Source organism: Bombus terrestris, chromosome 14 (genome assembly GCF_910591885.1).
Source record: "Bombus terrestris chromosome 14, iyBomTerr1.2, whole genome shotgun sequence".
Lineage (NCBI taxonomy): Eukaryota > Metazoa > Arthropoda > Insecta > Hymenoptera > Apidae > Bombus > Bombus terrestris.
This window is the reverse complement of record NC_063282.1, coordinates 8,963,567-8,988,698: the sequence shown is the minus strand read 5'-3', so window position 1 is coordinate 8,988,698 and position 25,132 is coordinate 8,963,567. Positions and strand designations below refer to the sequence as shown.

The 25,132-nt window shown below is 34.1% G+C and overlaps 5 protein-coding genes across 12 annotated transcripts in view; 3 read left to right on the top strand and 2 right to left on the bottom strand.

Annotated features, from left to right (window-relative positions):
- LOC100645387 (adenylosuccinate lyase) overlaps positions 1-22,578 on the bottom strand; it is a 24,393-nt gene extending 1,815 nt beyond the window's left edge. Inside the window, exons 1-3 of one of the 2 annotated variants that reach the window (XM_048412057.1) lie at positions 22,276-22,400; positions 726-825; positions 74-277 (exon numbers count right to left, since the gene is read on the bottom strand). In XM_048412057.1, the coding sequence (XP_048268014.1) occupies positions 74-238 (165 nt within the window). In that variant the 5' untranslated portion in view covers positions 239-277; positions 726-825; positions 22,276-22,400. Of the gene's footprint in view, positions 1-73; positions 278-725; positions 826-22,275 lie in introns of both variants that reach the window. The other variant, XM_003400799.4, reaches the window with a different exon arrangement.
- LOC100645608 (protein snakeskin) lies at positions 790-2,650 on the top strand. Its single transcript, XM_003400801.4, has 4 exons — positions 790-915; positions 1,856-2,062; positions 2,229-2,348; positions 2,523-2,650. Exons 1-4 carry the CDS (start codon positions 865-867, stop codon positions 2,631-2,633), a joined length of 489 nt encoding a protein of 162 aa, XP_003400849.1. The 5' UTR covers positions 790-864; the 3' UTR covers positions 2,634-2,650.
- LOC100645730 lies at positions 9,085-13,773 on the top strand. Of its 2 annotated transcripts, XM_048412064.1 has the most exons (5): positions 9,085-9,504; positions 9,869-9,920; positions 10,071-10,265; positions 10,451-10,636; positions 12,284-13,773. In XM_048412064.1, exons 3-5 carry the CDS (start codon positions 10,173-10,175, stop codon positions 12,509-12,511), a joined length of 507 nt encoding a protein of 168 aa, XP_048268021.1. In that variant the 5' UTR covers positions 9,085-9,504; positions 9,869-9,920; positions 10,071-10,172; the 3' UTR covers positions 12,512-13,773. The 2 variants fall into 2 exon arrangements, with proteins under 2 accessions (XP_048268021.1, XP_003400850.1); XM_003400802.4 differs by lacking the exon at positions 9,869-9,920 and having other exon boundaries at positions 9,087-9,504.
- LOC110119859 lies at positions 15,578-19,061 on the top strand. 6 transcript variants are annotated; one of them, XM_048412062.1, is made up of 9 exons: positions 15,582-15,877; positions 16,024-16,668; positions 16,791-17,441; positions 18,049-18,138; positions 18,245-18,317; positions 18,431-18,505; positions 18,589-18,687; positions 18,779-18,853; positions 18,922-19,061. In XM_048412062.1, exons 3-9 carry the CDS (start codon positions 16,837-16,839, stop codon positions 18,997-18,999), a joined length of 1,095 nt encoding a protein of 364 aa, XP_048268019.1. In that variant the 5' UTR covers positions 15,582-15,877; positions 16,024-16,668; positions 16,791-16,836; the 3' UTR covers positions 19,000-19,061. The 6 variants fall into 6 exon arrangements, with proteins under 6 accessions (XP_048268017.1, XP_048268015.1, XP_048268016.1 ...); XM_048412058.1 differs by having other exon boundaries at positions 15,579-15,877; positions 18,779-19,047; XM_048412060.1 differs by lacking the exon at positions 18,431-18,505 and having other exon boundaries at positions 15,578-15,877; positions 18,779-19,047.
- On the bottom strand, positions 19,350-25,132 carry LOC110119175. The gene is made up of 4 exons (XM_020866486.2): positions 24,605-25,132; positions 23,667-24,160; positions 23,332-23,538; positions 19,350-21,722 (listed from the first exon to the last, which is right to left on the bottom strand). Exons 1-4 carry the CDS (start codon positions 24,735-24,737, stop codon positions 20,499-20,501), a joined length of 2,058 nt encoding a protein of 685 aa, XP_020722145.1. The 5' UTR covers positions 24,738-25,132; the 3' UTR covers positions 19,350-20,498.

Sequence of the window (25,132 nt, the reverse complement as noted above, 5' to 3'; positions counted from 1 at the left end):
AATACAACTACCATGAATAGGGTATTTCGCATGAATGATGTGTATTCATTACAGGAAATGATATTAATATTACCGTGTTGTCACCGACATAGCAACTAGTTGCACCTAAATGGATTATTGGAGCAGCTTTTGGACATTGGTTTCCAAAAATGTGAACGTGAGCCATTACATCGTGTCTGGTGGCTTTCTCTTCCTCTGCAGCAGCTTTAAAGTCTATATCGTTCACGTGAGCCTCCATTTCCGCGATTTGCTCCGGGGTTATAGCTAGGCCCAGCTCCTAAAATAAATATTGGACATTAGAAATATTTAATAATATTATTGGTAAAAGACTCAACGAAAGACTATATAAATCAGAACTGAAAATTTGTAAATTTGAAGCTTGATGCGATGGCGAATGTTAATTAACGTCTAGTCACTAATTTCTTTTTAGAAAGTACATTCGCATAATGATCTACATATTTTACGATATATCTTCACACTGTTTCTTCAGATAAAATTGAATTTTTAAAACTAAGTTCTATTCAAGTCAATTCTGTAATTATGTGCAGTGGAGGACTTTTAAGATAGTTAGGTCAATGGCATTTAAAAAAAATGGTCAGAGATAAGAATATAATAACGTTTCATGATAACTTTTTTGAATTAATCGTATGAAAGCAAGCATTAGGAAAATAAAATAACAATGAACGTTATATTTCGACGTATATTATCGTTCGTTTTCTACTGGCCTTATCCCTCTGTCGACGTACGCTGTATCATCTGATTAGATAAAGAAGGCTTGGTCCCGCGTCGAAAACAACCAGCACGCTTTTATTTCAACTAGTTCACCTGTCCCAAGCGTGAAGAGTTCATATAGAAAAAGTAATCATGGTGTCTTTAGAAACTATTGCGGGTATAGCGATAAAAGTGCTTAAACTGGTGAGGAGAACTTTTCTATTGTTCTCTTTATTATCTAATTATATTTTATTATATGTATATTTATATCAAGATGAAGCGTGCCGAGTCAATAATTCCGGAACATAAAACGGGTAGTGAAATTGTGATTCTAAAAATGAAGTTGTGTGACGAATCATTAAGATGATATACCAATCAGAATTTTGTGATTTTTTGTTGATTCTTTCGTGCGTGCACAAAATTAAAATTCTCCATTTGGTTTGCAATTCATTAAAGTTACGACAAAATATGAACAGTATAATACACTTTTGATATACTTTTTAGAACAGAATTACGTCAATTGGATGAAACGTTCTCGTTTCGAGCAGCAATAGAAATATTTTTCACCTAAAGGTGCCTTGCAACAATAGTACGCGCACTTACTATTACGAAATCACGATTAATGGATGTCACATTGTCATTGTAAAGTTGGTTCTTATTTATGAAAAAATTGCGGCAATTTCACAAACGTTTAAGTCATATCAATTACACGTCGAATCTGATTAATAATGCCTGATCCATCAATTAATGTTAGGTTCCTACGTTGATAAATCATTATAACTAGACTCATTCAAGAAACATTTGTACATAATTGTATGATTCATTTCAGTTATCGATGTACGATAAGGATATTTGTAAAGCGATACCATATTACGGTATCGTGGTAGTATCAGAGTACTATTCTTTTACTAGAGTTAATTCCTCATGAGCAGCTAATAAAAAAAGACTAAAATATCGAAGAATTAAGAAATTCCGTTATTTTTATACACGTGGACATTACAATTTTCAAATATGTATCACGTTGTATTAAACAGATCTTCACGAATTGTAATTTGTTGTTGCAAGTCAAATCGATCTTAGATATAAAACTATTTTATTTGTTAAAGTATATATGTCTTGTTTAGGCTGTTGATTGTCCTTCCAGGTTATTAATCTCATAATCCTGATCCTGTATCGAACAGGATACCAAGGGGAATTCCTGGGTGTTGGAGGAACATGGAACTTGAACGAAGACAAAAATCCGGACGCAGAAATCGTTGCGTCTGGAGTTTTAGTGGGATTTTTCATATACACCAGCGTTGTTCTAATTACTTATTGCTTTGGCAACTCGTCGCACAAAAAGACACTTGTTGTAAGATCATTTTCGCTCCGATTACAACTTTGTACTTAGGTTATTTATTTTAAAACAAAAATCTATTACACGCGGGATCTATAAATAATTCAAATTAAGATCTATAAATAATAATTATCAGAAGATGTGAAATTGTTTGACATTAATGAAAAATATTGACTTTTAGGAAATTATAATGAACTTCGTTGGAACCTTCATGTTCATTGCTGTAGGTGGCACAGCACTCCATTATTGGCACGGATATCAATCAGAAAATAAATTCGATACGATTGTCCAGGAACGACAGGTAACCTTTAATGATCTAATTACTAACTATTAATTAAACAACGATGAACTTTATAAAACATCTCTGTCTTCATCGATTCTTTATTGTAATTTTACACAATAGATATTATTTATTTGATCTAAGTGTTTCAATGTACCTTGCCATTGTATTGACACAGAATAAAATTTTTTTTAGGTCGGCCTAGCTGTTGGATCGTTGTGCGTTATCGAGGGTGCAGCGTATCTCGTCGATCTAATATTAAGCGTTCTACATTTTGCGAAAAGCCACGATGAATATTTAGAATAAAGTCACGTTTCACGTAACATATAGAATAGTAATCTCGCCACATCTTTTTCCAAACGATATCATAACAGAAAGATAATCAAATCCTCCGACGTTTGAAATAAAAGTTCAAAATGTGTCTGTCATCTGCACAATGTCAAAATAATTTATCTAAGAAAGGAAGAGGATTAAAGTTAAAGTAAATCGTTGTTAAATTAAAAATTAGATTACATTTTTTATAATTACAATTTTGTATTTGAATTATCGATAAGATGTACTACTACATATACAATCTATATTATATCTGCTATATTATAGATAGTAAAATGTAGAAAACAGTCCTTAATTTTTATATAATGTTGCTACAATCTTGTCAGTAATTTCGTTTCATCATTTATACGACAATTTAATATACCTATTTTAACGAATTTTCCAAATCGGTTGTTTCAAATTTTTTCTCGTAAATATACGTATATTCCTTACAAATTTAAGGAAAGAATTCTATTCAACGAAAGAGAAAAGAACAACTTTGAAAGTTCCACAATATACGCCCACGGTTTGATAATATGAATAAGGTAACTTATCCGGAGAAAAATTATTCGCAGACAATTCAGTACGTATCTCGATATTAAGATCGATTACTTTCGTCGAATTTTAAAGCGCCCAATGATTAGTTTATTGCTTTAATAAACATGCCTCTTACTCAAGTACGTAGACTTTTCAAAGACTTTAGTTTTCTTTTGAAAGTACACGAAATGGTAATATTACTTTTCATCGAAGAAATTGCGAATACAAATCGAAATCGAAACAACATTTTCTTGGCCGTTTAGATCATAGCTGGTGTTTGCATCCACGAACTGTTAAAGCGCAAGGAATTCACGACACCAAGATGGTTATGGGTCATTTATTGCATCGACGCGTCCACCTACTTTATCATCTATTTTTCCATCGCGATGACTCACGTTTTTGAAAAACCTCGCAGATTGCCAGTTAGTTGCACATGACCTTTCTTAACGATGTAAACTTTCTTAATAACGTAATTGAATTACGGAAATTTGAGGAAGTAAAATATTTAAAATTCTACGTAATAAGCTCGAGATGTAATTAGACACAGAATCCGATATTACACGTGTATTTATTTCTCAACGAATATATAACGTCTCGCGTGATCTTTTCTCGTTTATCTTTTCCTATATTTATTTATAGGAATTCACCCTTTTTTCGCTCGGAGTGATATTCCATTTCATAGGTGGCACAGCAGCTCTGGTGAGGTCAAACCACGAAAATTACACGAGGACCGACATTCCACAAAACGAATTAAAAATTGGCTTGCTGTTAATGGGTGTATATTCTTTTCGAAATTTTTCTTACCACTATCGCTAAGAAAATTTGTAGAATTTCGTACTTTTCAGGTAATTTCGTCATACTATTTTGCGAAGCCGCTTATATAGGCTACACAGAATATACAAAAATGAAACAATCTCCTGGAAATGGTTTTTCTAGGAATGTTGAAACGTAGAACGACAGTTAACGAATAAATATTTTCTATCAACACATAAATTCTGTTTCATTCAAAATGAATAAATTTAAACTTAAAATATGTTCGTCAGTCACATGCTTCGATTTGCATCGCGCGATTTGGTCGAAAAAGAAAGGTCGATTGTTCGAGAGCTGAAACTTCCGGCACGTTCGATGAGAACATATTTTGAAACAAAATATCGTCGTAAATTTATTATCGATCAGAAGGTTCTGTAAATATCGTGATTTCGATAGAAGAATAATTCTCGAGTAAAATGGGCAACGTACCGATGCATATTAACAACTTCACAATAAACGCATGGGTTCTCGAAAAGAAGTTGCTGATTTGGAGAACATTGGCCATGGTACGATTTTACAAATACAAATTTTACAATGTTTGGTTAAAATGAAAATACAATGGAAATTCGAAGGCTCGTTTCTATCAGTAAAAGCCTTCTACTTTTATAGTCTGCTTGCATAATAGGCACCGTAGTGTACTTACGACCATTGGAGCCATATCTCGAGGTTCCAATTTTCGGAATTTTAGTACCTACCTTTATAACAGGTTACATGCTTGTGCATTCGTCAGATATCGTACTCCTGTTGATGGACAAAGACTATATATATCTCGTGAGTAAGTGAAAGGCGAAGTATAATCCATTGACTGGTCGAAGACGAGAGTAAAAATTTGTATAAAAATGTACAACTATTTAGGAAACGTGTCTCACTGTAATTGGCGCAGTCGGAAGTCTAATTTGTGGCATTTATCAGTTTTACAAATGGGTCGAGTGGATGATCAATCCTTCCCCGAATCCTGACGGAGACTACGAGTACGTTTGAGTTCACTTTCTATGGAAATTCGTAAGATTAAAAGCATGAACCCACTAGATTCGAATGAGAGATGTTTGAATTTCTCTCTAAGTTTCGAAACTGAAGGGTTTTGGACTGTCAAATAAAATTCGAATTATTTCAGTATCCCCGAATTAGCGCTGGCTTTAGCTCTCATTTTCCATTTTATCTGTTTATGTGCCGTGATCGTTCACCGTGTTCTTGAAATATATCCAATTCGTGTGAATCGCAGAGAGCCATAACGTGTTAAAAGAACCCAAATTACAAGTAATATAAAATTTGTCTCCGCGTTGCATGCAAATAACATATAAGATAGTAAAATAGTCTTTCAAGAAACAATGAAGAACTTCTCCTACAGCGAATATCAAGAATATTTAAAAACAATGAATGGAAGGCGAGAATAATGAGTCACAAACGAAGACATCGCTGACTTTTGTATAATGTCACGAATATGTAGCATGCCGAGTGAAGTCAAAGAAGGGTTGCAACAGCGAACATGATATGTATCAATTAGTCTACTTGACCCGGTAATCATCGTGAATGACCGGTACAATCGTACACCCACGGTCCGGATACATAATCGCGTTAATTAGCAATGCTTCTGGTAATTTAACTTCTCAAAGCGAAACCCGAGTGATGTTAGAAAATGCGAAACTAAATTAAAATTAAAAGGAAGAAAGAAATTGGAGAAAACCATAACGGAGGATTAAAATAAAATATAGAAAGAATAAACAAAAGCATGAAAAAATCAATGTAACAAATTTTTCCTCAATAAAATTAATATCTAAAAATTCTTCCGTCAAATTCTTCAGGAACAAAGGCAGTGAAGCGTAAAATTTTAAATTCTAATCGTCTAACATATAGACAGGATAAAATAGTATTAACGTTTCGGTAATGTGATTTGCCAAAGCGGAAATCGTAGCGCATAGTTGAAGATCGATAGGGAAATCGTATAATGATTGATGAAGACCAGGCCGCACCTACTGACCTAGTGAACACGTGATCTTCTATCGAGCACATTTGTGAATGCACACCCTGATACATAATGATAATCACACCTGCATGAATGATTGTATTTAGATACGTTACGTACATGCGCGTAGTATAGTTTTTCTGTAATAGGAGTAACTACGCATTAAGACTATTACGCAATTAGAAAATAATCTGCCGTTGGTATACACGTCGTTGGGTCGTACACGATGCTTTAATACTCTTTTTTCTTCGTTATTACATTACGGTCAATTAAAATCGAATTTTCTATGCTTTCTCCGCTTAACATCGTTCATTGCGAAAGTTAGTTTCCTTCGTTTCTTAAATTAATGCGAGATTTAATCGATATTAATTATACGGGCTTGAACTTAGTATGTTTATTTGACTGGAACTTATTTCAAATAGTTTTCTTCTTGTTTAAATATATTGCTACCACTGGGCTGAAAATTATAGGTCGATATCGGATATAAGAAGACAGTTGACGATAACGTTCCATATTTAGTGTACACATAGATTTAGCGATTCCTTTCTGTTTGTTTTAATATTCATATTGCACATTTATTGTGTCATGGTCGAAAGTTATAACTTTCCATAAGTACGTAGTGCTTTTTATCGGTCATCGCGTTACGCAGAAAAATCTTAATTCTCTGTGAAACTTCGTGTACTTTGAATTATTACAACCTAGTTTACTTTGTTTGTTAAGAATATATTACTGCATGGACGCAGGAAGTAATATGATATTCTGTCTTTTTACTTCGTCTCTCCCAACATGAATCTACTTTTCTCAGTTTTATTTCTATAGATATTAAATATTCAATAACAATTTATAATTATACTTAGATATAGTCTTAAAAATTTATTGCAAAAAAACTGCCGGAGAGAAAAAGCAATTCAAATAAATACATCGCCTTAACAAGAGCACAGATGTTCGTTAAATATATTTAAGAAAATGTATTGCGCAGGAAATGCGATACACTGCATGAAATCAAGGAAAAAGGAGCAGTATAGAAATTATTTCATAACATTACTCAAGAGTAATACGATTCAAGAGGCCGGTGTACGAACCGATTTCAGATCGGTTCAGGAAGGAAATATTCGTCGTGGCCCTTTTATTCTGACGCTCTCGACCCAATCCTGCTTTCGTTTATGCGTGTTTAAACGTGACGTGGAATTGGCCAAAGCTCGATGGTTTTTGTGCACGTGTACACATCCGCAATACGTTCACGCAAATTATACACCGTGAGTCACGTGAAGTTCAGCATGTACCGATGCATACCTTTCGATGTATCAACAACACGTGTTCGTGAATTAAATGCCGCAGTTACTTCGCCCTTCGTCACAGGCTCCGATTACCGGAGTCTTTTTCCAAATCATAACTTGGGCGTCTAGCAGTCGAGGCATTATTTAACTACGTGGCAACATAATCGACAAGAGAAATTTACAAATACAGTGGAACCTTGATTATCCTCGAATAATATCCTCGAAAGGTCTATTAGCGTTCATAAAGCATATAATAAAATCATAGGAAACATTTTGATAATGTTATGCTACGTGTATTTAGGTTTATTTCATTGCTTCCAAGAAGGTTCGTAGAAAACACTGTAAATGTCAGAAAACCAATTTTTCAGGAGGAAGAGAAAGATTATTACGTTGTAATATAGTTCAGATTCATGAAAAAAGAAAAGTGTATCTGTAGAGAGCCATGTATGTGGCAACTTTTATTTGTAAACAAAAGCCGAGAAACAATTAGCTGACGTTTATTGCTATATTTTATCTTGCTGTTCTTCTTTAGAGGCGACGTTAGAAGTAACAGTGATATTCTAGCGTTACTAATAATTATTTAGAATAGGAAATTGCACTTAAATTCTATACTGCAGTATTCTGATTAGTATAAAATATTTTCCAATGAAACAACAACGTTTCTCAATATGGACACTTGCAGTATTTTCTACAACCATTCTTCGTTTATTTAATCGGTTGAGTGTTTGATTAACTGTTTGATTAACTATTCGCACGTTCATACTCTTTCTGTTAAAATTTCGAAAAAATGAAGTTATGGCAAAGATCAAACTACTTTGGATAATACAGGACTTCGGTTAAGCGGGACTCGGATAAGCGAGACTCCACTATACGTACAATCACGGAGAAAGAAGGAGTTGTTGGTTTTTGTTCGGAAATAATTTTATTCCGACTTTGTAAGAGTTTAAATTGATTTTTCGCGATTTGTGAATCTTCAAACATAATAATTAGTAATGAGGTTCGATTACTAAATTTCACTATGCAAGCACGAAATGCAAGGAAATCCTAATATCTGATCTACTGTACACTGTAATTTTATGGGACATTGGGAATTCAATAAAATAATTTAAGTTTGCAATTGCAAGGATCTGAAATTCTATTTCTAAAGAAATAAAGAAGAAGAAAAGTTCTAAGTTTCTATCGATGTTTTTAAATTCGTATCTTACTATAATACTGATATTTACAACGATGACAATACGCCGACACAACGCCTGTTTTCCCAGTATCGACCACATAATGACACTGACTGCGACGATCATTCGAGGAACGCATCTAATTGTTAGCAGCCCGTATGTCGCAGACATTCTCTAATTTCTCAAACATACCGTGAAATAAGATAAATATATCAACTAAATCATCACCATAAGACGAATTTCGTCCAAATCGTTCTTCGCCTCGAGCAATTTAACCGAGAAGAAGAAGCCTCGCCCACAAACCCAATTATTCTGCCCTCTACGATAAAATATCCCACCCAAAGCTACTTACAAAAGCAATGACTAACAACTGCACAGCATTGAAAGTAACGGTATCATTCTTTCTATAAAGAATTTCCACGGCCAAGAAATAGTAGAACAAACAAGAAATCCACGGTAATTGTTACGTAATTCTAGTTTCTTCGCGGTACTTTCCTCGCCGGAAGTAGAAGTAATAAAAGGAGAGGAAGAAAGAAGTTCTTCGTGACGATCAATTCGATGCATCCATTCTGGCGGAAATGCGTCAATTAAACGAATTAGAAAGTACACGAGGATCGTTTTCGTGAAATTACACGGCAATGGCACGTACAGGAGCAAACGTATGCGACACGGTCATACGGTGAACCTGGTTAACAGAGTCGGCAGACCGCCTGCGCAACTTGCACGTACGACGCGTAGCCTCGCAGTGTGTCACGCTTGACGTTCCAGTTTAAGTTTGTCCGCCACACAGCGTGCAACTGCATGTTTCTCCGACAATATCACACTGTATCGCACGATTAGCGTGGCTGAACTTCTAACAACACGCGTCCACTGCATCGATCGTAACCAATCTCCAGGATCTTCCCGGTTGGGTTAGCCCTGGAATTGTGATTCACTCGAGCGATTTGAATTTGAAGGATTTTGTGATTAAAATTACGAAATAGTTGCATAAAGAAGAAAGTGCGACTGAAGATAGTGCGCGGTGCGGTGGATTCTTCGACTGGAAGGAATTTTAAGGATATTAGTTCACGTGGGTGGAAGTGTCCACGAGGAACACGTTGAAAAAGGTATGTATCTATTGTTTGGATATTTATATGGTGCTTTTCAGGAATTTTTAAAACTTGCTTTTCCATTAAACTCTTCGGTTAATTTTCTCAACGATACTTTACAAGTAAGTCGTAGTGAAATAAACATATTTCTGTAGATCGGTGTAGAGTACTCTATTATTGAATTATGTGTCTGTCTATGGTTGTGTAATACGTATGAGTCAAGAATGTTAAGAACGCTAATTCTGTGTAAGGATATCAATTCAGCTATAATGGGAGAGATAAACTATTTGCGCCGTACCGCGCGATTTCAAGATGCAATAATATAGTAAACGATTTAAGCTGAAATATCCAACGTCGTCAAGTATCTTGAAAAATCTTTCAGATATTTTCGAAGTGGAGTAATAATGGAGAATAAACAGAGTATGAATCGAAGTGTACGTGAAAGCAGAAATCATGAAATCTTTATTCAACATGCAAGCTACCTCACGTGTCTGAAACCGCTTTTCGCGTCCATTGGTCTCTAATTCATGTACACGTTCTCCTCAGTAATTCAGATGCTTATCGTGCTATTTGCTATTGCTAAGGTTTGATGTGCTTGAGGGGTGGAAAGAATTGATCGTGAACAAAGGATAAACCCAAAATCTTCCAAACTGGGTGACGGCAGAGGAAAACCCCGTAGAGTCAGAATGGCAGATGATAATCAGCAGGAGAGCCAGCATGTTCATAAGGAAATGAAAGTGGCGAAGCTTATGCCTCTTGCGATGAAGCTCTTGGAAATTGTAAGTACTCATTTAATCATGACAAAATGACGAATAATTCAGTGAACAAATTTTAGTAATTAATTCGTGCTCTTCAAAAATATTGAAAATGCTTCGAATGAACGAATATTTGTACTTTACGGTTAATAACAATCCAGTTACAAATATTTCTCGATGTGTTGGCATTTGAAATTTGCATTTGACAGGTTTTAGCTGTGTTCGCTATCGGATTAGTCGTCGATCCGTTAAATTCGTTCCAGAAGATCATGATTAGAATGCATTTCAAGCTTGACGATGCCGCGATAATTTACATCACTATCGCTGGCTACCTGATAATCAACACGCTTTTTATCATTTGTCAACTGTTGGGAGATCGAATACCGAAAAGAACCGTAAGTTCTATTCACTTAAAATTGTCAGTATAGTTTAGAAAACGTAACAATAAGCGTGCGTTTCAAAGGTAGAAATTCATAAAATATTTCGTACGATAGAATAATCTTTGACTTAATGTAAAGAATAAAATATGTAGACATTCCTGTCGTAAATTATTTAAGAACCGATCGCTTCAATTAATTTAACGCGAGATTCTGCGAACCAGAAAACAGATTACGTGACAGGTTTAGCGATAATAAATGGACGGAGCGTCGCAATCAAGGGATCGCGTGACGATCATCAAAGGACGAATAGTATCACGTCAGTTTCATTTTCCATGTTTAGTATTTTCGACATAAATCTGTCAACAAGGTCGGAGTTTCCGTCGTTTTATTGGTCTCCAGTTAGAACCCTACCCATTTGCTAAATCATCATGCAGAAACTGCATATTTAATAATTAACAAACGTCCTTCGTGTCTCCAGAATACTCTTCGTCCTCGCGTGTAAAATTATTCGCACGTTTTAGTGTAAATCGATAGTCATAATCACGATTGTAATAGTAATTTATGAATGAGAAATCTATTTTAACAAGTTGTATGTTGAGACAATCTTTTAAACAGTACAACAGCTTATTTTTAAAAGTATCGCGTCCATGATTATTATTTGTGAATATATTAAAAACTTTCTCCCATCATAAAGGACAAAATATTTGTACTATTTTCAGAACGAAATCGTTAAGTATTCAATGCAAGGTAACCAAGATTCGCTTATTTTTCATAGCTCATAAATGACAATGAGACAGCAAGCGGCCTCTAATATCTGTATCGATCTACCTTCGATACTATCTATAAATTGTAATTTTCTGGGGCACTGGAAATCCATCCAAGAGACACAAGGCTAATTTAATTTTAATACTTAGGTTATTACAATCTACGACTGTTTCTTTCGTACTAGTCTGTCAAGTATTAAAAATATATCACGATACCGAGCTTCGACTATTTTCGAGCTAACTAAACTGTTCGAAACCATGCACGTGTTCCGTTCTAGTTAGATTAAAATTCATAACTTATCAACGTCCAAGTCCCCGTACTGTTTATCGACCACCTACTTTACAACGTCTATGTTCACGAAACGATCGGAACTTATAGTATCTAGGACTGGTCGCTTCGAGAAATACGATAATTAGTGTCGTTCATGTCTCACAACTGTGATAACACGTAGAATAATTGTGAGGTTCGGTGCAAAAGTGAACGACTGCGTGACCTCCTTTGAACGATACAAGGAATTTTAGAAATAGGATAATTCGTTTCAAGTTTCGAACGTGTGCTCGGCGTAATCCGCAGAAAATTCTATTTCTAGGCAATTTATTCGTAAACTGAAAATTTTTCTCCAAATATCGTATTACATGACAGGACGCGTTTCTTACATGACAAGACTAATGAAACATTTAAGAAATAACTGAAATTAATGTCTTCGAAATCTACGAGTTTGTCATGCTAACTTTTTTCTTCAAATTACTCTTTGAATATTTAAAAAGGCACTATGTTTGAAGTTACGAATTGCGCACGTTCTCTATGTTTATGATTATTATCCTTGAAAAATGGAAGTAAAAGTAGATCGTCGATCTCGATACATTTTTGAGTAACATCGATCTGCTCTGATTGCAGTTGATATTGTTCTCCTCAGTCGGTGGGCTCCTGCACATCGTCGCTGGAAGCATAATTGTCTATAATTGGAGAAAGATTCTCGGCCCTTACTACAGCAACAACGAATTCTATCCCAGCAAACAGTACATGGATATGTTCATATCAGGCGCAGTGTTCACATTTGTCAATGCTGCGGTTTTCTTCTTGGAAATATTTTTCATCATTTACTCGTCAAAAAGCATCGAGTGAAAAGGAAAGATACGGCGTAGAGGTCTTTAGATTAAGAGAACAAGTATGAAACATTCGTCAGAATTATACTTACAAATGCCTGCTTGATGTAACTAGGAGGATAAGTTGTCAGTAAGTTAGGAAAAATATGAATATTTAATGTTATGTAAATTTTGAAAAAAATGTCGTTTCTATGGAGAAAAAAGAGATTGCTGATGTTAAATATGTCACGTATTTTACAAAATGGCTTATCACAAGAGGTGATGAAAGAAAGGAAACAGGAGAATCGAAAAGAGATGGTTTCCCACCGAATGTGTTCTACATCATATACCGAAAAATGAAAAATGTAAAAATAATGTACACTGATATAACGCCCAAAAATAATTCACGAGCCAAATATTCACAGATTAGTTGTAAGTTCTGATTCCGTCCAATCGTCTTAACGACGATCTAGTTAGATGTTACTTGATTATACGCGTAGGTTAGAACAGTAGACATTTATAGGAAATGTACAAATCAAATAATGCAGTGAATTGTATACTGTAGAAGATAGTTTTAACTGATAAATCAGAATAATATTTTGGATTAATAGTTTCATAAAGTTCTTAGCTTTAGTCTTTCCTTTTAGCAACGTAGCGAATTTAGCAATTAACAAAGATTAATCTCCAAAGATTTTCTACATATATGGTATATTTTATGATATATACGGTATATTTTTCATGTTTTTAAAAAATCATAAAGATCCATTAAACAATATATATATATTGAATATTATTTATAATCGAAAGTTTGGATAACTAGAGTAGTGTTCTTATACGTATGTATAGTATAATATATGTATAATAATATAATCTGTAACCTCTATTTCTTACTTGTTGATGATATCATACATTTTATATATATTACAAATCTCAGAATTGCCATGAATATTTTTAGATAATTAGTGACAAAAATGATACTTTTTATATTAATAATTGTAACTATGATAAGACCAAAAATTATAATTCGTCTTTATATACATTTATCAATTTATAAATCTATTATATAGATTTGACAAAAATTGACGTGTCTTTATCAAAATACATTCCGTCCAATTTTAATACTAATCGACACCTTGTAATACAAGATGTTCGCGAATTAATATTTTATATCGATAATCCTTTGTAATATAATTTTATAAGCCAAATGTAAAACTTATTATAAAAGAGAACGAAAGTATATAAAAAGATGTATTATACTGTACGCCATATAATACATGTACAAAATAAGCGTTGGAAGAATAACGTGTTTTATTCTTCAATTTTCAATTCCAAGTCCCATACCCATTGCTTCAATAATAGCGGATTCATTACACGACACGTTTTAATCAACAATACGAACAACAATCTCTCTGTTGCCTAATTAACACGATGAGATCACCACACTCTCCTGAATATCGCTGTAGAAGAAAATTTGCAAATCTATCGATACGCGACATTTCGATATAACATAACATATATCATAACAATAAACAAAATGTAAAAAGCGATGATAGAGGTTCGCCCGATGACAGGAAGCTGATATAAAACTTCCTAAGTCAAACGATCATGGAGCATGAAGGTTTAAATTATCTTCCAACCATCCTCCTTCTACGTGTTTTATTTCTCCTTGCAACACGAAATCTTTTTTCCAGACTCGAATAATTTGTATAAAAGTGTGTGCTCCTCAGAGAGCAAGTCAAATTCTAAATTGGAAACGAAGACATTAAACAGAATCAGCGCGTGCGTTCGATTAGTAATAAGACCTCTCAGAATATTCCAATTCGTGAGTATTAATTACAAACATGATATTATGATACACTACTCTAGCTGATATTACACTCGAGGATATTCCATCGAAATTAATTGAATGAAAGTGGTAATTAAACGAGACTTTTTGATTAATTAGCTAGTGGTACTACTGATCTTTGTACTTATCATTTACACGATATCACTGGGTGATTCTACTTTACCATCTATAACATGTATTTTACTGATCGTGCTTGCTGGAGTGTACGTTTTCGTCTTGTCGATCGATCTAATTAGTCAGTTCATCGGAGGAGAATTGAACACGACGCCGGTAATCACTTGTATGAAGAAAGTTTCTACGAAAAATTAACATTAATTTTTACATCGTATCTATCGCGATAAAGATATAAATGAACTTCGAAAGGAAGCATAAAACATTTTTATTGCAGATGTTTCTTTTTTCCTTATTGGGCACGATATTCTTCGCAATCGCTGGAATCCTTCTATTATTAAGTTACTCTTCACCGTGGTACATAATAACAATGGCGTGTCTTTCTCTTTTCGCGTTCATCCTCTTCATAATCGAAGTCTCACTGGTACTCGCGTAAGTCCCGAGTTGAATAAAATTTTCCAATTCCGATTTTCCTATCAGTGAACTATGTGTTCCGTGTCAGATTTTGGAAACGTACCTGCAATCTCTGTCGGCAGTGCTGTTACGCGAAGCCGACTGAAGTATTGTTTCAGAAGGAAACCTGCGGCCCCTTGTCCGCCGAAGTGAGTTAAAACATGAACATAAGACTTTATGACTTTATAGAAGGATAAAAAAATAGAAAGATAGAAACTTTGCTTCTGCTGATTTCAGAGTTCAAGCAAGAACGATGCATTCCTAGATAAAATTTATTTAAATAAAATCTAATAAATAGTCTTCTAACACGAATTTTAGAAATTATCTACCGGTTGATAGGTCAATTTCATAATAGTATTATAATATTAATAGTAAGTAATCTATGTTCCTGGAGTGTAACGTTTCTTTTAAGGTATCTCTCTACAATCTAGACGGTCAAACATGACCTAATGACCAGCGTCAGCAGCATCAAAGTACCTTTCGGAGAGGAAGACGCAGTCGCTGATCACAGTCACAGAAAGGTTTCATTTGGACGTCGACGACAATACGTCGATTGTCCAACAAGTGCACGGAGCTTGTGCTACGTGGAAGTTGCTGATGTTCAAACGGATCATCAGCAAACATTGAGCAGACATTGCCAAGTAATGATACAAATACGCGCTATAGAGCGCAGTAATTAAACTATAAAGATATTTTCTCGATGTAAATTTAGATACAAAAACATTTTCTTTAAACATATTTATCCCTTAATCTTGTTCGCAAATAGTTATTGTTGCGTCAAACTCAATTACTTTGCTAATTACGAAGATTTAATTAGACTCAGCGAGAAGTAAAAGAGATGCCTGTGCAAACTGTGAGCAGATGCGAGCTATGCAATCGCGCTATACAATTTTTCGCAAGTTCTTCAGCTGTGATGCAGCCTACGATTCAACAAGCACCTTGCGCACCTTGTCCTGCATTTCTACAGCTTCTTAGAGGATCGGCGTGTTGTACAGGGTTGGTATCATGCTGCATTCATAAATGATTAGCACAATTGACGTTACCAAAGGAACTTCCACGAAATTTCATATTACGTATATGTAAAAATATTATTTCTTCGATGAACGAATGAAATATATTTTAATAATTTTTGTCGTGATTAGTTGTAGGTGTGTCACAGGTATAATTCAAGTATCGCAGCAAAGCCAACAGCAGCAAACGCAGCGAGTAGAGCAATCGAAGCAAGATAAGGAAACGGTAAAGGAACAAACGGACAGAGTGCAATCGGTGGAGAAGAAATCCTACGATATGTTGACGAGTGAGAAAGCTCGCCTAAATCAGATTGCGAGTACAGGAGTTAATTTGACAGCAAACGCGTGATTTTTCTTAGTTCTAACAGTATAATCATCTTCCAATATTATAAAACATTTTAAATTATGGTAAATATACGGATAAAACGTAGAAAAGTGATTATTTCTTCGGTAAACAAGAACAAACGAGAAAAACGCAACGTTCTATTGTGCCACAGAAAATGCTTCGGCTATATATTGGATATAGAAAAAATTCCACGTATTTCCTTTTAGTTTTATACTCCTCCCTCATCTTTCTTACATCGGCGTATCTATAGTGCTGCAATTTAATCTCTTAAATTAATCACTAGACGTTCCCTTTTTCGAAGGCACACAACACGAAGCGCAAGATCCGGATTTAAGAGAAGTCTCGAAAACGAAAATCACGAAATTCACTCTCGGTTCTTACTGCGTGACGCCGAAAACTCACACATCGTGCCAAACTGTCTCGAAAGCGACGTAAGCATATTTTATTATCAGCATTTTATTATCAAAGCAAATAGCTTTGCCATGAGAGAAACACAAACTTCTTTTATCTTGAATTATTATTTCATCAACTTAGTATATGTATGTGTTAACAGGAAGAAAGGTGAATTAGAAGAAGTGAAGAAGGTAAAGGTAAATGCAATGAGAAAGGAGAAGGAGGCGAAGAACAAGAAAAATGAGAAAGATGAGAAGAAAGAGAAACCAACGAGTAGGACGAACAAGTCGAAATCTCCACAGAAGACAAAGTTAAATAAAGATGTGGAACCTTCTACGGACAAACCAGAGAAATCTTTCAAGGAAACAGATTTCATATCTAAAAACCCAACGGTATCCCCCACGTTAGAAACATTAGATTCTGTTTTGGAAGCTACAGACAGCCAATTGGAAAATATCCATAAGTTGAATCCTGTAGCATCGAAGGTGTTAATTCCCCCACCACGCCAGGTAGCAGAAATGATAAATCGTTTGCAAGAAATCGAGAATCAACCGAGAACGAAACCAGAGAATCCATCGATATTTGAAGATAATGAAAAAAACGAAAAACAAACGGAAAACAACGGAAAGAGTACTCTTACTGAAGATTCGATCAACATGGACGAAGTGTTAAACCATACAGTATATCTGAATTCGAAAGAAAATGTAAAAAAGACTAAAGTTTCTGATGATCGATTGAAGAACGATAAATCAACTGTAGAACAGGCATTGGAAACTGATTCAGAATCTCAATCTCAAGCGGAAACACAAACGTAAGAAATACTTCCATTTGGATTAAATAGTAATATTGTTAGGGATTTTGTTTCCTTTTTTCGTTTTTAAGTAACAATTAAATAATAGGTTTCTACTTGGAAAGAATGTGATAAGGAATGAAATTCTCTGAAATGCGAATAACAAGTAGAAGAGAAAAGGATGGTTTTGAATTTTATTCTGCATTTTAGATACGAATAAGTTATTTTTATTTTTTATCTTTGCATTAAGGAATTATTCTATCGTAGACCTTTCAAAAAATCAATTTCATCTTATGTTTCAAACATGAATAAATATGCGAGTCTGTTCTCGCAGATTCTGTTTAACAAAAATACCAAAAAGACGCATCTTACAATAGCATATAATAAGCTTTAACATCTTTACAAAATACTACCTTAACCTCAATTTTATCGGCACAGGAAAATGCTATCAATCTGACTTTAAAGTGAAACGCGTTGCAAAATGCAACTGTGACCTGCATATTTCCTATCTTGTTTGACCGTAATACACAGCTGATAATACACCGGAAATTGTTTCCATTTATTGCTTTAAACCTACTTCTCCCGCATAGCTCCATAAATAATCTTTCTTCATACCTTTATTCCCTAGAACTCATACAGAAATGACCAATTCAGCTACCAGAATGAAAAGAATGCATGGGTTCCGAAAAAACAACAAAGTTGAACCTACTAAACTGTCGTAAGAAAATAACATATCATTTTAAATTCGCTTGTAAAGTAGATACATGATTGTTCTAGAAAAATCATGAATATATTTTTATTCGCATTTCAAACAATATTTTCAGATACACTGAGGTCGATATCCAAACTCCTGATTATAGTGGGAATTCTAACCCCAGGAAGATAGAGACAGCAGAGGTAATTGTACGACAAATGAATTAAGAAAAATTCTAGAATAATTTTATTTACTAAAAATACAAATCATATGTTAGTCTTTAATAGATAACGTAGCTTTATAAAATATTTCGTAGGAACTTGTCGAAGAGAAACAGATCAATCCTGAACGAAAAGTTATAAATATTTGTCCAGTTTGCAACAGGACACAGGTTAATTCCTGAGACTTTAACGTTAAATATATGTGTATTTAATGACATGTTTTATTTTATTATTTAAGTTAACATTTTCGCAGGTACCTGTATCGCCTAGTTCCTTACAGTATTATACTGCTCATAGAGACAAACAAGGACGATTCTACTGTGAATATTGCGCGACTCCAAATACGATAAAGGTAAAAATCAGAGGAATATTTTGCATATTATGCATAGATAGTATAATATAAAAATACAATATATATGAAAATATTGTTTTCAATGTCCTAGGGATTATGTAAAGGTGAGCAAAAACGTTTAAAATGCACTGGATGTGGCGAGTATCTACGTACTAAGAGCAGTCAGGTAAGAAGTTCAGTTTTGTTGCATAGAACTTATTTAGTAATTTACGCTACGCTTATTTTTATTTTCAGAGCACTCGAAATAAATCTGACAATTGTCCACGATGTGCTTCAATACCAAGACCTGCACAATCAAGTGTGCCAGCATAATTTTCTCAAAAAAAAAGAGAGAAAAACAGATAAAATGTGTTCTTAGATGATTAAGGAAAAATATTCATGTACATAAATGAAGATTTTATGTCGAACGAATGAGTAGGAAGCAGCAAACAACATAGACATAAATAAGTTCACTCATTGAAATTTGTCTATATATTGTAGATAATCATTTTATTATTCCTAGATTAGCAAGGCGTAAACATTCTTAAACTTGTCAACAACTGAAAAGTTATTAGCCATGTAAAATATTTGAAATATTCCAAAACATTATTTATTTCATTAAAAAAGTGTGAGATCGTTGATTACAAGAAAAAAGGTTTTTTAACAATGTTACACGGTCAGCAACGATTGTAAAATATTATAATGTATCATAAAACAGCATCGTATCTATCTTAACATCATTTCTAGTGTTTAGAATAAATTGTAATTTTCGCTTGGAAATTATGCTTTACTTTGAACATTCATTGTACAATTGCATCGCAGCGATATAAATCACTTAATTATATAAACGGGATACAATAAGCAATTATACAGAGATCGTTTAATCTCACATGAAGATGAAGATACAAAGAAGCGAAGGTAGAAAGAGTTTAACAATTTGTTCAGCTTCGAAAAAAAGAGCATCACTACAAGTACGATTAGAAAATAAAATTATATAAAGGTTGATTTAGATTCTTAGAATTACAATAATAAGAAATAACGATTGCCATTAGTATAGATTATTCTTTGGTATAAAACGCGTTTTACTTCACTTTATTAGTATAATAGTAAATCTTAAAGCGATAATTAATCATTAGGAATTTCGGCTCATATAAAATACGAAATTTTCCATACTCCATGTTCTATATTTAAGATATAAGTTTAAAAATGAATAAGTATATATACTTAACAAACAAAACTGTGTCACACGATTCAGGACATAGATTATAAAAAAAGGCGAATCACCAAACTTTCTTTCAAATACTGATTAGCAAAACCTTTCAAATCGGCCATAACACACGCATCATAATGTCATATAACAATCTCGAATGTTAAAAATTGTTAATTAATTTTGTTCACAAATTTTTCCTCTTGCAAATCTCTATTTACGAAGATTAGACGACTCTGTTTACGAAGACACAAATGGATCTGTGAAACTCAAGATACTTTTATGAAATATTAGCATGAATTCAACTTATCTGTGTTTTCTTAACTTTATGTTACATCATAACGGCACCCAACGAAGCAAAGACTACAAAATAATATTTCACAGTCATATAACCTCCTGATATGATACTCGATGATCTTTATAGTTAATTTCTTGGCAAGATAAATCCTCAAAGTCTTCGAAAATGCTCTACAAACTGTGGTTTATCTTCTGCAAACATCGTACCTTTTGGATATATGGCAGGATTCACAGCGTTTATTGGATTTTCATATACGAATATCCTATCAAACTTCGATATAGGATTTAAAAAAGATTCGTAATTATACTGCTGCAAATTGTTGATCATCTAATGATTGTTCAAATACTTGCAATCGTTTACAATTTTGTTAGATACCCCTGAAATGTTTACAGATTCACGACGATACACTTCCATAGGCAGAAGTTCGGGAGAGAACCAACTAAAATTCTGATTGATCATCATAGGTTTCACATCACTCAATGGAAATTGTTGTGAAAAATGTTCACGATTTGGTTCCTGACGAAATGCAGTTAACTCTTGGACATTTTGTAAATCGGATAACAAATTTTGACTTCGAAATTGGTCGTAGGTTGTTCCATTAATTTGTTCTGCGGTATTAATCGCAAAATTTTGATAGCAATTACTGTACTGGTGACCATTTGCAAGTTGACGATTAGATTCGTTCAAAGGGCGAGAATGCAAAAAATTATTCGATACGTGGCGAACATTAGTCTCTACAGGAATGTGTTTGCTTTTATAAATACTTCTATGCTCTTGTCTGACACAGTTTTTACTATCACTTTCGTTTGAAATGTTTAAGGCTTTAGAGAAATCTTTCACGAAACTATCCGTCGAATTCCAATCATTAACAGACTGGAAATCGTTCGAAGATGGTGTTGGTGAATTAAAACTACCGTTACCGTGAAACTGACAATGACAAGAACATTCTAATCTATAATTGTTAATTAAATCAGAAGGAATATTCTTTAGATTTTTGGAAAAATCTTGAATACTACCTAAAGCATCGTTCGAACATCTTTGCAACTCGTTCCATTTAAGATTCTTCAAGCGTTTCCCTTTGTTTAAATACGTTAAATATGTACTAATCGCAGGAAGAACTGCTTTCGAGTGATCCGGTTGAGCGCAATTCTGCTTGGAATGTTCGTGCGGTAAAGAATGATCTAAACTGTTTCTCAGATTTCCATTGATGTCACACGCTCCATTTGATTTGTACTTTTTCCTTGCAAGTTCCACCAACGAACAACAATTGTAACAAACCAAACTTTTTGATCGGCATTTTTCAAATTTGCATTGACTTGGATTATCAAGACTTTTCAACGAATTGGACGACGCAGCTTTTATGGGTCTGCCTTTGTGAACCGACGTATCGATTGATTTTTGCATTCGTTGATTGTTTATTGTGTTAGATGGCCTGTGTTTGATGGCCTTCTGTTTCGCACGAACCGCGACCTTTTTAGTTTTAATTGGCTCGATAAATGTTTCTGTTATTACTATATTGCCTTCTTCGTCACATGTTCCACTTTCTTCATACTATAGTTTGTTAATAATTCAAAGACTTATTTTAAACGAGAAATCTAGAATTTCCGATAATTGAAATTTAACGAAGAGACATCCTATGTTTGCAAAATCACAATTTGATCAAGTTAGCATATTTGTGAAACGCACGATGAACTATCGATAACCTTTGAAAAGATATATTTTCGAAACTGCTCCAATTGTAAACGTGGTGTTGCAATAGGATGCAAGAACATAGTAGAGAATAGAAAAATAATGAGTTATTTAAATTGCTAGCAGAAAATAGTTAAATAATACTGTGATATAAATATTATTATAAATAATATTTCTGGTTATACGAAAATCATTTACGAATAGTTAACTCTAATGTCTAATGGCTACATGCTCGTATATTATTTTCTCAGGAGAATATAAATTCGTTATCTTGTTTTTGTCTTAACAAGCAAAGCAAATAAGGTACCTATACACGCAGCTGCCGGTAAAAACGAAAAAAAAATGATTATTTTCACATGAGACTACGATACACAGAATAAACTGGTTATGATAATTTTGTTCGACAATTACAGACCATCTCTGCCTTGGCCAAGTAAATCCATAGTTTCCGCCACGTGCTGAACTTATATTGATCGCTGAAGTTATAGCGCATTTCCTTCGAGGCGTATCTTATTGCCAAGGGACTGCGATAGTCACAATATTCACTATTTTCGATCGTTGACGCACTCATTTTCACCGCCTTTTTTATTCGTTCAGTTAGTAATGCGAGTCTCAGAAAAAACTTGGTATAACACGAGAACGAGGAAGCACGCGATCAGCTGATTTACTGAGCACGATTATCGTTGTGCGCTGTGCATTTTCTTTACTGAACGTCAACGCTCACAGTGCCTCTTGTGGAGAGAATATGAACTAGTTGATTTAAACGACCTTACTATAATTTGAAGTAATGTTTATTCATTTTGAATGTACTTTTAGTTTGAAAAAAGGAGTTGTTCAAGATTTTTTGTACGGAAGAAGAATTTGCGTATACTGAAGTCTATAATTTGCACGACAGTGTATAAAAGTAATCGAATCTTGAGTAAACATTTGATAAATCATTAACAGTACAATTAAATTAAATTCTTCTTTCTTGAATAAATGTAAATAAAATTGAAAAATCTATAGCTAACTATAAAAGAATTTATAAAAGATTGAATCACGCCTGGTTACCATGGTTGTTATCCAATAAGCAGGGAATGATTGTCATTTTTTTCTTAAAAGCGGAAACTGAATTACAAAACGATATAAATTGCAAGAAAAGCTCGAATATTGCAAGGTTTTTTATTCTAGTAAATCGCAGTGCCATTTGCAGAGACAACTTAACAAGGGAAAGTACCCACGTTCCATTTTCTCATGGGACCATAATTGACCGATGTCATTGTTCTTCTTGCGCGAAAGGAAAATCGTATTGTTACTGATGACGATTTGCAAACACTGATCTCTCTTTGCCAAATTCTTATTGTTCTTTTAATTGTCTTATGTCAATAATCATTACTTAAACGTGATGATAGCTTTCAAAATTAATTAATATCTACATAACTTTTTAGCTTAATTACGGAAAGCTCATAAATTTAATAATTGTTATACGTACTACGTTAAAAGGTGCCATGTTTGCATTAGCCCATTCTATGTTGACCTCGCAATTTTTAAAAAGCATGGCTGATTCAGGCACCAATCTTCTTCTCGCCATAGCGGCACCTCGATGGGTTTTATACGAAACGAGAACATAGCAAACGAAGCCGTTGAAATTTCTATAAACGGCCACTTTATCGATTTCATCGGTCATCTCGTAAATTTTCTAAAAAAAAAAAAAAAAAAAACAAAAACAAAAAACAGAAATAGCAAGATAAAAGGATCCAGCTCCGATAGAATAAAAAATCCAATAGAAAGGAAAACATAATAAACCAGAAGACATTAATAACGAACCTTGATAATTGTTTTAGAATCGAGATTTCGAGGCAGCTGATTAATATAAAGCCGACAATTATTTGTGCTTGCAACAACACCGATTCTTTTCCCAGGATAAATTTCATGCTGATCTAATTCTTTAACAGCACGAGCTGCCTCTTCTTCGGTGGTGTACATAATAAAACAGTAACCCCTATTTATGCCAGAAAATTCCATCATCAAGCGTAACTCATAAATCGTTCCTACAGTACTAAATATAGGAACAATTTCCGGTTCGTAATAATCACGGGGAATACTGCCAACAAAAATCTCGCATTTCGGACCAGGAGGAGGTCCTGTCCAGCCAGGAGGTGGACCGAGTTTCCTCTGACCATTAACTTGAGTTAATGTCAACTGGGAATCGGCTACGAATTTTAATAATTTTAAATTGCTTTCCATTTGTTCCTCCCTCAAGTCCTGTACTTTGCTGTCCGTTCGTGACTGTATGGCCGGCCGTCGATTGTGTAAATATGCTGGATTTGATTAAAAACGATTATTATAATACTTTTTTAACAATGAGAATATTCTGATATGAAATACGTGTGAGTTTGGTATGAAGAAAACATACTTACGTAACATTGAAAAACGTATTTTTTCAAAAAAGGTATTAATGGAAAAAAAGTAATTATAAAATTGATTTGATATTTCTGGCCTCAGACATTATATTTCCAGAACAAATGACAATTGCCAAGAGATGATAGGACTTCCAACGATAATTTTATTTTTATAATAAATAGAAGAATAAAATAAAACACGACCATAATAAAATAGAATTCATCGCACTGGTTAATCTTTGGATACAAACGACTGAATTAAAATGAAATTATCAGACAACCACAGCTGGTTATGTCATTACGGCGAACCAAAATATTAGAAAATCCTGTCGTTTTCTATAAATATCCTTCAATATCACTTACCCAACTGTTGTTTTATACCGTCTTCTATGTTGATTTTATTGAAGGACTCATTTGATTGTTGAATCGTTGACACAGACACCATTGTTCCCTCTTTATTGATTTGAACGTCGTCGTTTCTATTATTAATTGACATTTGTTTTCCTTTGTTATTATTACCACTAATCCGTCATATTGTAGTTAAACCGTTATTTTGGCAAAAATTAATCCTATCTTTAATCATGACAAACACGAAGGAACAAAATTCGATCTGTGGGAATCGCTCTGGAACAGAAAATAGATACCGGCCAAAGTCGAGGGATCGATGATCAATAAACATACCACCACGGTTTAAAGAAGACTGATGCACGAGCACGCGATGCACTAAACCACGGCTGTGCTATGGGCTATGGGTTAAGTGTATGAGATCAGATGGCGCTTATTTCGGACTGGTTGCCCCCCCATCGGGTAAATTTATTTTTTATTTAATTTTTGGAGGGGAGATGATGTTCGTTTCTCCCTTCATTCTGCAAATCCTTTTTCCTCTTGTCA

Excerpts from the sequence above, each read along its gene's own strand:
- LOC110119175 (XM_020866486.2), bottom strand. The coding sequence starts at position 24,737 with ATGTCAATTAATAATAGAAACGACGACGTTCAAATCAATAAAGAGGGA. Across the intron at positions 24,161-24,604 it reads CGGTATAAAACAACAGTTGG|CATATTTACACAATCGACGG; the intron begins GTAAGTGATATT and ends AATCAAATCCAG. Across the intron at positions 21,723-23,331 it reads ACATGGCACCTTTTAACGTA|TATGAAGAAAGTGGAACATG; the intron begins GTACGTATAACA and ends AACAAACTATAG.
- LOC100645730 (XM_048412064.1), top strand. The coding sequence starts at position 10,173 with ATGGCAGATGATAATCAGCAGGAGAGCCAGCATGTTCATAAGGAAATG. Across the intron at positions 10,266-10,450 it reads CGATGAAGCTCTTGGAAATT|GTTTTAGCTGTGTTCGCTAT; the intron begins GTAAGTACTCAT and ends TGCATTTGACAG. Across the intron at positions 10,637-12,283 it reads ATCGAATACCGAAAAGAACC|TTGATATTGTTCTCCTCAGT; the intron begins GTAAGTTCTATT and ends CTCTGATTGCAG.
- LOC110119859 (XM_048412058.1), top strand. The coding sequence starts at position 16,837 with ATGAGAAAGGAGAAGGAGGCGAAGAACAAGAAAAATGAGAAAGATGAG. Across the intron at positions 17,442-18,048 it reads TCTCAAGCGGAAACACAAAC|AACTCATACAGAAATGACCA; the intron begins GTAAGAAATACT and ends TTTATTCCCTAG. Across the intron at positions 18,688-18,778 it reads CGACTCCAAATACGATAAAG|GGATTATGTAAAGGTGAGCA; the intron begins GTAAAAATCAGA and ends TCAATGTCCTAG.
- LOC100645608 (XM_003400801.4), top strand. The coding sequence starts at position 865 with ATGGTGTCTTTAGAAACTATTGCGGGTATAGCGATAAAAGTGCTTAAA. Across the intron at positions 2,063-2,228 it reads CGCACAAAAAGACACTTGTT|GAAATTATAATGAACTTCGT; the intron begins GTAAGATCATTT and ends ATTGACTTTTAG. Across the intron at positions 2,349-2,522 it reads CGATTGTCCAGGAACGACAG|GTCGGCCTAGCTGTTGGATC; the intron begins GTAACCTTTAAT and ends AATTTTTTTTAG.